The sequence below is a fragment of the Coregonus lavaretus genome (genome assembly GCF_964263955.1).
Source record: "Coregonus lavaretus genome assembly, contig: HAP1_SCAFFOLD_1610, whole genome shotgun sequence".
NCBI classification, from domain to species: domain Eukaryota; kingdom Metazoa; phylum Chordata; class Actinopteri; order Salmoniformes; family Salmonidae; genus Coregonus; species Coregonus lavaretus.
The window spans coordinates 85,001-96,452 of record NW_028156968.1 but is presented as its reverse complement, the minus strand read 5'-3'; the positions used below and the strand labels follow the sequence as shown (position 1 = coordinate 96,452).

Below are 11,452 nucleotides of genomic sequence, written 5' to 3'. Positions count from 1 at the left end.
GTAAATCGGTGAGGTTCTCTCACCAAGTTGCTCTCTCCCCCCCCCTCTCTCTCCTCTGCCCAGTGCTCGCTGCTCGGAGGTCACCGGCTCCAATTCCATCCGGGACGCGCTTGCCTCGCGACAGCAGTCCCACCGCTGTCTGTCAACCGATTTGTTTTCTTCTTTTAACGGGGAGCGCTCGAGGATGACCACCTGTCTCTCTAGCGGCAGGGGCGGAGAGGGCGTATTGGAACATTACCGGAGACAGCTCTCGCTCTCCCTCTTGAGCAGAGCGCACTGCTGCAGTGCTGCTCCGCCCCTCCCCGGTTCTGCTGTAGTGTAGGTCCACACGCACTCACTCACGCACACAAACACACACATGCACACACATACACAAACATACACACACATACACAGGATGAAAGGCTTTTCAATAAATTTACATTTACATTTACATTTAAGTCATTTAGCGGACGCTCTTATCCAGAGCGACTTACAGTTAGTGAGTGCATACATTATTTTTTATACTGGCCCCCCGTGGGAATCGAAACCCACAACCCTGGCGTTGCAAACGCCATGCTCTACTGAGCTACATCCCTGCCGGCCATTCCCTCCCACACCCTGGAGGACTCTGGGCCAATTGTGCGCCGCCCCATGGGTCTCCCGGTCGCGGCCGGCTACGACAGGCGTCAGTTAATCAATTGACTATTGCATGGATTCATCATGAGTATTTACACGTGAACTCCCTGCCTTTTCCAGTGATGAGTCTGTTTTAATAAATCCATATGTATTATTTTAGACCTATTCACTAGGCCCAGTATAGCCTCTATCAAGGTTTTAATTCACAACAAGGGATGTCACATTATATCCTAGATCTAGCCCTATAGGACGTCAATGCACAGCGGATTACTATCCTAGATCTAGCCCTATAGGACGTCAATGCACAGCGGATTAATATCCTAGATCTAGCCCTATAGGACGTCAATGCGCAGCGGGTTAATATCCCAGATCTAGCCCTATAGGACGTCAATGCACAGCGGGTTAATATCCCAGATCTAGCCCTATAGGACGTCAATGCACAGCGGGTTAATATCCTAGATCTAGCCCTATAGGACGTCAATGCACAGCGGGTTAATATCCTAGATCTAGCCCTATAGGACGTCAATGCGCAGCGGGTTAATATCCCAGATCTAGCCCTATAGGACGTCAATGCGCAGCGGGTTAATATCCTAGATCTAGCCCTATAGGACGTCAATGCACAGCGGGTTAATATCCTAGATCTAGCCCTATAGGACGTCAATGCACAGCGGGTTAATATCCTAGATCTAGCCCTATAGGACGTCAATGCACAGCGGGTTAATATCCTAGATCTAGCCCTATAGGACGTCAATGCACAGCGGGTTAATATCCCAGATCTAGCCCTATAGGACGTCAATGCACAGCGGGTTAATATCCTAGATCTAGCCCTATAGGACGTCAATGCACAGCGGGTTAATATCCTAGATCTAGCCCTATAGGACGTCAATGCACAGCGGGTTAATATCCTAGATCTAGCCCTATAGGACGTCAATGCGCAGCGGATTAATATCCTAGATCTAGCCCTATAGGACGTCAATGCGCAGCGGGTTAATATCCTAGATCTAGCCCTATAGGACGTCAATGCACAGCGGGTTAATATCCTAGATCTAGCCCTATAGGACGTCAATGCACAGCGGGTTAATATCCTAGATCTAGCCCTATAGGACGTCAATGCACAGCGGGTTAATATTCTAGATCTAGCCCTATAGGACGTCAATGCACAGCGGATTAATATCCTAGATCTAGATCTACATACAGATGTAGGAATCTTAATTTGATCACTATTTTTGTTGCTGAGAATTTTCCAGGAAATGCAAACTTATAGTATATTCAAGGTTGAAAAAGGCTTCTAACTTTTGTAATTTCCATTTTAAAATGTCAGACTTGATTTGCCCTAACGAAAAATGTATCAACCTCTACAAAACATGTCCATTAATTATATATCCACATAATAATTCACATTTCCTGTTGCTGCAAGATTATTTTTTTACTGCTGTAGCAAACTGCCTCAAATTAAGATCCTACATCTGTAGGATGTAGTTTAGGTAGCCTAGTGGTTAAGAGCGTTGTGTCAGTAACCGAAAGGTCGCTGGTTCTAATCCCCGAGCCGACTAGGTGAAAAATCTGTCGATGTACCCTTGAGCAAGGCACTTAACCCTAATTGCTCCTGTAAGTCGCTCTGGATAAGAGCGTCTGCTAAATGAATGAAATGTAAAAAAATGTAAAAAATGTAGGACGCCCATGCGTGGCAGATTAATATCCTATACTGGCCTAAATGCATACAAGCCGCTTTGTAGCCCATTACTATTCTATCACTCTATACACCCCCAAGTTCCCGATGCTGACCTAAATAAAGGAATACAGTGGTGTGGTGAGTAGAGACAGAGCAGAGCCTCGTGCCCTTCCCACGGGTGCGTTCTGTTCTGACCTCCATTCCTTTACCATACAGCTGCCAGCACGCGAACAGCTGCGGCCTTCACAGGCCGGAAACAACGACAGACAGGCAGACAGACAGACGGCCGGCCTGGGCTGCACAGTAGATATAGACAGGCAGACAGACAGACGGCCTGGGCTGCACAGTAGATATAGACAGACAGACAGACGGCCGGCCTGGGCTGCACAGTAGATATAGACAGGCAGACAGACAGACAGACGGCCTGGGCTGCACAGTAGATATAGACAGGCAGACAGACAGACGGCCTGGGCTGCACAGTAGATATAGACAGGCAGACAGACAGACGGGCAGACAGACAGACGGCCTGGACTGCACAGTAGATATAGACAGACAGACAGACAGACGGCCTGGGCTGCACAGTAGATACAGACAGACAGACGGCCTGGGCTGCACAGTAGATATAGACAGACAGACAGACAGACGGCCTGGGCTGCACAGTAGATACAGACAGACAGACGGCCTGGGCTGCACAGTAGATATAGACAGACAGACAGACAGACGGCCTGGGCTGCACAGTAGATATAGACACACTGCATTTAGAAAGTATTCAGACCCCTTGACTTTTTTTTACACATTTTGTTACTTTACAGCCTTATTCTAAAATTTATTAAATCCCCCCCCCCCCACCTCATCAATCTACACACAACATTTACATTTACATTTTAGTCATTTAGCAGACGCTCTTATCCAGAGCGACACAATACACCATCATGACAAAACAATAACAGGTTTTTAGAAACGTTTGCAAATGTATTACAAATAAAGAAATTGAAATATGACATTTACATATGTATTGTAAATATGAACATGTCTTTCTGGCTATTATTATGACACCATAGGGCTATGGTATCAGGGCTGTTATGGGATGGTATTATTTTATTCACTCTTCTAGCCTGACGTTTACATTTTGAAAAACATGTTTAGTCATTTAGCAGACGCTCTTATCCAGAGCGACTTACAGTTAGTGAGTGCATACATTATTTTTATTTTTATTTTTTCATACTGGCCCCCCGTGGGAAACGAACACACAACCCTGTCGTTGCAAACGCCATGCTCTACCAACTGAGCTATTTTTTTTCTGCATATCTAAGCATACAGTACCTCTTGAGCTGTCTGTATTTAGTGCAGAAGATCTACAGGGGTTTTTTGAGAGAAGGCCTGAAGAGAGAGAGCCAGAGAGGATGAGTTTTAGTAAGGTAGGATTTCTTCAAATTCAAACCAAATCATGTGTTCATTGCTATGGTAATTAATTGTACTGCACAGATGGAATGAAAATCCCAGAAGATTGATTTGGTGAAAGCAGCAGCAGAAATTTTTTTGGGGGGGTGTCAGAGATTATAGTGCAGAAGAACTACAGTGGGTTTTGAGAGAAGAACTACAGGGGGTTTCACTAACTGTAAGTCGCTCTGGATAAGAGCGTCTGCTAAATGACTAAAATGTAAAAATGTAATGGTGCAGGATCTGTTAGGGCCAAAGTAGTGGGAAGGGGTGGTGGGTTTGTTGGGGATAGTGGTGTATATTTAGGGTTAGATGGGGGTGCAATAAAACATTTCTCATTCCCACTACTTTGCAATTCACACTCCGACCTGTGAAAGGCCAGAAAACAACATGAGTAGAGAGAGGGCAAATATTTTTTAGAAGGGGGAACGACCTAGCCAACGCTAATCTCGTGAGACTGATCTCACCTCTCGCGAGACTGGCAGTTACGTTTGAAAACAGGCGGCAGACGGAGAGACGACAAACGGCTCGAGTTGTCAAGAGAAAGTAAGGAACAAAAAAACTGAAATTACATTTTCATTTATGTGTTATATTTCATTTATTTACGAATCAACAATATTGGCAATATTAATCCTTTTGTGAAACATATAATTTTCGTTTCCAACCTCTTTGGTACCCCTGAGATAGACGATGTTTTTCTGCCTCGCGTGTCCGTAGAGAGCTTGAGGAGTTGGCTGGAGAGAAACGTTAGCTAGCTAGCTATGTTTTAGCTTTTTAAAAACGGTTAATTATTGGATAATAGATGACTTTATGTGAGATAGCTTTTCTAGCCAAGGAGGACGGGTGAGATATTCGTCTGGAATAGTGAAATGGATCATTTTTAATAAATTCGTAAAAGTTTCGCAAACGACCTACTGTAGCTAACTACTAGCTAGGTAGCTAAATACACGCCGAATAGCCACTTAGCAAACATCGCTTGTTGTTGGATCTTTAACCCAATTTTCCAGTCACATACCTCGGCTCCTTCCCTGCATTGTAGAATACGTTAACCTGGATTATTGTGTTTTTTTTTGGAGCTAACTAGCCAGCTAGAGTAGTTTAAAGCGATACCTGTGTTGGTTTGAATGATAACGTTATAGCTAGCTGTATTATTGTTTTCTTCAGGAGAGAGAAGATGACTGGGGACAGTGAGTTGGCGATAAAGGAGGCGTTTCAGCGCGCCCAGAAAGGACACAACAACAAGGCTAAACTGGTGGCCAGTCTCAAGAACACGTACAACAAGGTACACACCCTATAAACACACGCCTGTAAACCCCCGTAAACACATACACATGCCTATAAGCACACACACTTATACACTCACCCATGTATACACACACAGATACAAGGGAAACACACATACTGTTCAACAGGGTACAGACACACAAACAGTGACACATATGTTTAAATCAATGATTCTGTTCATTCTCTTTCTAATACCAGTAAGAGAACCACCATCCTGACCCAACCTGTTTCCTCTCTGTCCTGTTTCCTCTCTGTCCTTTGTGCCTGTCTTGTCTGTCATGTGTCTGTCCTGTGTCTGTCCTGTGTGCCTGTCTATCATGTGTGCCTGTCTTATCTGTCCTGTGTCTGTCCTGTGTGTGTCTGTGTGTCTGTGGCTGTCCTGTGTGTCTGTCCTGTGTGTGTGTGTGTGCCTGTCCTGTGTCTGTGTCTGTCCTGTGTGTGTGTGTGTCTGTCCTGTGTGTGTGCCTGTCCTGTCTCTAGTTGGAGGACAAGACATTGTTCCATGAGGAGTTTGTCCAGTGCCTGAAACATGCCATGATCGTGTACAAGCGAGAACCGGCCGTGGAGAACATTATAGAGTTCGTCTCCAAGTTCTCCACCAGCTTCCAGACTCCTTCCACTGAGGGAGGAGAGGAAGAGGAGGAGGATGAAGAAGAGGACCAGAACCCCTTCCTCAGTTACATGTTCAACTTCCTGTTGGAGGTACTAGAACTCTGAGTCTCAAACTATCCCTTATGTGGTCCTCTGTAGCCCAATGTGGTCCTCTGTAGCCCAATGTGGTCCTCTGTAGCCCAATGTGGTCCTCTGTAGCCCAATGTGGTCCTCTGTAGCTCAGCTGGTAGAGCACGGCGCTTGTAACGCCAAGGTAGTGGGTTCGATCCCCGGGACCACCCATACGTAAAAATGTATGCACATATGACTGTAAATCGCTTTGGATAAAAGCGTCTGCTAAATGGCATATTATATATTATATTATTATATGTAGAGCGCTACTTATAACCAGGGCCCTATGGTGGAAGGCTAGGGCCGTACACCCACCGGGTGGTTTTTCAATACCGTTGAACCAATTTTCTTTTTGAGTTTTTTAAAAATTTATTTATACATTTGAATATTTGTAGGTACTTTTTTAAAGTAAATATCTTCATTCGACTTGTGAAATACATTAGGAGATAAAGCAGATGACTTTCTTCATTTCACCGGTCGCATAATGTTTCATTACCGGGTAGTCCCCAGTCACACGACGAGGAGAGACCGGAGCCTTGTGAGTCACTGTTGTGCAGCATGTTAGCCTGGTGATCTAGTTACAGGATGGAATTCACCACTAAATGTTTGCCAGCTAGATATCTTAGAACTATTAAGTTAATTAATAGTTAATTCACTTTTTTTTTATTGGGAATAGTCAGATTTAATATAATAGTTTGATTTAAAACGTTTACATGCTGTGCAAGAAGAACGATTACCCTAATAATCCCTGAAATCGGGCTACCTGATGGGATTCTGATAAAATGCACAAAATCGCCAATCCAAAGTTCTAGCACAGTGACCATGTTATTTTGGGGAAGCCTATTTGATCCTGAGTTGGGGCATCACAGTGACCATGTTATTTTGGGGAAGCCTATTTGATCCTGAGTTGGGGCAGCACAGTGACCATGTTATTTTGGGGAAGCCTATTTGATCCTGAGTTGGGGCATCACAGTGACCATGTTATTTTGGGGAAGCCTATTTGATCCTGAGTTGGGGCATCACAGTGACCATGTTATTTTGGGGAAGCCTATTTGATCCTGAGTTGGGGCATCACAGTGACCATGTTATTTTGGGGAAGCCTATTGGATCCTGAGTTGGGGCATCACAGTGACCATGTTATTTTGGGGAAGCCTATTGGATCCTGAGTTGGGGCATCACAGTGACCATGTTATTTTGGGGAAGCCTATTGGATCCTGAGTTGGGGCATCACAGTGACCATGTTATTTTGGGGAAGCCTATTGGATCCTGAGTTGGGGCATCACAGTGACCATGTTATTTTGGGGAAGCCTATTGGATCCTGAGTTGGGGCATCACAGTGACCATGTTATTTTGGGGAAGCCTATTTGATCCTGAGTTGGGGCATATATAGTTTGTATGTGAAAACTACACGTACTTTTTAAAGTTTTTCCGAACTCGTGCATAAAGCATAGAGAGATGCTTATGCTGTTGGTGCTGGGAATGCCTGACGTAGCCTCGAATGCTTAGGTCAGACACACTGCTGCAGTTGACGTAGCCTACGTCAGCTGACGTAGCCTCGAATGCTTAGGTCAGACACACTGCTGCAGTTGACGTAGCCTACGTCAGCTGACGTAGCCTCGAATGCTTAGGTCAGACACGCTGCTGCAGTTGACGTAGCCTACGTCAGCTGACGTAGCCTCGAATGCTTAGGTCAGACACGCTGCTGCATTTGACGTAGCCTACGTCAGCTGACGTAGCCTCGAATGCTTAGGTCAGACACACTGCTGCAGTTGACGTAGCCTATGTCAGCTGACGTAGCCTCGCATGCTTAGGTCAGACACGCTGCTGCAGTTGACGTAGCCTACGTCAGCTGATGTAGCCTCGCATGCTTAGGTCAGACACGCTGCTGCAGTTGATGTAGCCTACGTCAGCTGACGTAGCCTCGCATGCTTAGGTCAGACACGCTGCTGCAGTTGATGTAGCCTACGTCAGCTGACGTAGCCTCACAAGCCAATCGTAGAAACTGAAGCAAATTGTACAATCTGGCCAGGTTGTTGTCCAGATTTATTTAGGTGACATCACACAGTGTGACGTGATAATGGTTAAAGATGTCTGGTCAGGTAGATGTCCAGATTTATTTAGGAGAGATTATTATATATTTATGAGATTTACCAGAGACAGAGACAGGGACAGTATATCTGATCAGGACATCTCCAACACTACTCTGATGGTATCAGTGGACAGAGACAGGGACAGTATATCTGATCAGGACATCTCCAACACTACTCTGATGGTATCAGTGGACAGAGACAGGGACAGTATATCTGATCAGGACATCTCCAACACTACTCTGATGGTATCAGTGGACAGAGACAGGGACAGTATATCTGATCAGGACATCTCCAACACTACTCTGATGGTATCAGTGGACAGGGACAGGGACAGTATATCTGATCAGGACATCTCCAACACTACTCTGATGGTATCAGTGGACAGAGACAGGGACAGTATATCTGATCAGGACATCTCCAACACTACTCTGATGGTATCAGTGGACAGAGACAGGGACAGTATATCTGATCAGGACATCTCCAACACTACTCTGATGGTATCAGTGGACAGAGACAGAGACAGGGACAGTATATCTGATCAGGACATCTCCAACACTACTCTGATGGTATCAGTGGACAGAGACAGGGACAGTATATCTGATCAGGACATCTCCAACTCTACTCTGATGGTATCAGTGGACAGAGACAGGGACAGTATATCTGATCAGGACATCTCCAACACTACTCTGATGGTATCAGTGGACAGAGACAGGGACAGTATATCTGATCAGGACATCTCCAACACTACTCTGATGGTATCAGTGGACAGAGACAGGGACAGTATATCTGATCAGGACATCTCCAACACTACTTTGATGGTATCAGTGGACAGGGACAGGGACAGTATATCTGATCAGGACATCTCCAACACTACTCTGATGGTATCAGTGGACAGAGACAGGGACAGTATATCTGATCAGGACATCTCCAACACTACTCTGATGGTATCAGTGGACAGGGACAGGGACAGTATATCTGATCAGGACATCTCCAACACTACTCTGATGGTATCAGTAGACAGAGACAGAGACAGTATATCTGATCAGGACATCTCCAACACTACTCTGATGGTATCAGTGGACAGAGACAGGGACAGTATATCTGATCAGGACATCTCCAACACTACTCTGATGGTATCAGTGGACAGGGACAGGGACAGTATATCTGATCAGGACATCTCCAACACTACTCTGATGGTATCAGTGGACAGAGACAGGGACAGTATATCTGATCAGGACATCTCCAACACTACTCTGATGGTATCAGTGGACAGAGACAGTATATCTGATCAGGACATCTCCAACACTACTCTGATGGTATCAGTGGACAGAGACAGAGACAGTATATCTGATCAGGACATCTCCAACACTACTCTGATGGTATCAGTGGACAGAGACAGTATATCTGATCAGGACATCTCCAACACTACTCTGATGGTATCAGTGGACAGAGACAGGGACAGTATATCTGATCAGGACATCTCCAACACTACTTTGATGGTATCAGTGGACAGGGACAGGGACAGTATATCTGATCAGGACATCTCCAACACTACTCTGATGGTATCAGTGGACAGAGACAGAGACAGTATATCTGATCAGGACATCTCCAACACTACTCTGATGGTATCAGTGGACAGAGACAGGGACAGTATATCTGATCAGGACATCTCCAACACTACTCTGATGGTATCAGTGGACAGGGACAGGGACAGTATATCTGATCAGGACATCTCCAACACTACTCTGATGGTATCAGTGGACAGAGACAGGGACAGTATATCTGATCAGGACATCTCCAACACTACTCTGATGGTATCAGTAGACAGAGACAGGGACAGTATATCTGATCAGGACATCTCCAACACTACTCTGATGGTATCAGTAGACAGAGACAGGGACAGTATATCTGATCAGGACATCTCCAACACTACTCTGATGGTATCAGTGGACAGAGACAGACACAGTATATCTGATCAGGACATCTCCAACACTACTCTGATGGTATCAGTGGACAGAGACAGAGACAGTATATCTGATCAGGACATCTCCAACACTACTCTGATGGTATCAGTGGACAGAGACAGTATATCTGATCAGGACATCTCCAACACTACTCTGATGGTATCAGTGGACAGAGACAGGGACAGTATATCTGATCAGGACATCTCCAACACTACTCTGATGGTATCAGTGGACAGAGACAGGGACAGTATATCTGATCAGGACATCTCCAACACTACTCTGATGGTATCAGTGGACAGAGACAGACACAGTATATCTGATCAGGACATCTCCAACACTACTCTGATGGTATCAGTGGACAGAGACAGGGACAGTATATCTGATCAGGACATCTCCAACACTACTCTGATGGTATCAGTGGACAGAGACAGGGACAGTATATCTGATCAGGACATCTCCAACACTACTCTGATGGTATCAGTGGACAGGGACAGGGACAGTATATCTGATCAGGACATCTCCAACACTACTCTGATGGTATCAGTGGACAGAGACAGGGACAGTATATCTGATCAGGACATCTCCAACACTACTCTGATGGTGTCAGTGGACAGAGACAGGGACAGTATATCTGATCAGGACATCTCCAACACTACTCTGATGGTATCAGTGGACAGAGACAGGGACAGTATATCTGATCAGGACATCTCCAACACTACTCTGATGGTATCAGTGGACAGAGACAGGGACAGTATATCTGATCAGGACATCTCCAACACTACTCTGATGGTATCAGTGGACAGAGACAGGGACAGTATATCTGATCAGGACATCTCCAACACTACTCTGATGGTATCAGTGGACAGAGACAGGGACAGTATATCTGATCAGGACATCTCCAACACTACTCTGATGGTATCAGTGGACAGAGACAGACACAGTATATCTGATCAGGACATCTCCAACACTACTCTGATGGTATCAGTGGACAGAGACAGGGACAGTATATCTGATCAGGACATCTCCAACACTACTCTGATGGTATCAGTAGACAGAGACGGGGACAGTATATCTGATCAGGACATCTCCAACACTACTCTGATGGTATCAGTGGACAGAGACAGGGACAGTATATCTGATCAGGACATCTCCAACACTACTCTGATGGTATCAGTGGACAGGGACAGGGACAGTATATCTGATCAGGACATCTCCAACACTACTCTGATGGTATCAGTAGACAGAGACAGAGACAGTATATCTGATCAGGACATCTCCAACACTACTCTGATGGTATCAGTGGACAGAGACAGGGACAGTATATCTGATCAGGACATCTCCAACACTACTCTGATGGTATCAGTAGACAGAGACGGGGACAGTAGTCTAGGTATTGATGCTACGTCTCTGCTCTAACCCCAGTGTCTTTCTCCCCCCCCCCCTTCAGTCCCACAAGGCCAACAGCCACGCCGTGAGGTTCCGCGTGTGTCAGCTGATCAACAAGTTGCTAGGCAGCATGGCGGAAAACGCCCAGATAGACGACGACCTGTTTGACGGGATCCACCAGGCCATGCTGGTCCGAGTCACAGACAAGTTCCCCAACGTCAGGATCCAGGCCTCTCTGGCCATGGCGAGACTGCAGGAACCACAGAACCAGCACT

General features: G+C 45.7%; 1 protein-coding gene across 1 annotated transcript in view; it reads left to right on the top strand.

Moving 5' to 3' along the window:
* The first annotated feature begins 4,242 nt into the window (after positions 1-4,242).
* Positions 4,243-11,452, top strand: part of LOC311125982 (condensin complex subunit 3-like) — a 52,488-nt gene continuing 45,278 nt past the window's right edge. Inside the window, 4 exon segments of the mRNA XM_084200005.1 lie at positions 4,243-4,276; positions 4,895-5,012; positions 5,495-5,716; positions 11,239-11,452. The exon segment at positions 11,239-11,452 is cut by the window's right edge and continues 15 nt beyond it. Of these exon segments, the coding sequence (XP_084056131.1) occupies positions 4,905-5,012; positions 5,495-5,716; positions 11,239-11,452 (544 nt within the window). The 5' untranslated portion in view covers positions 4,243-4,276; positions 4,895-4,904.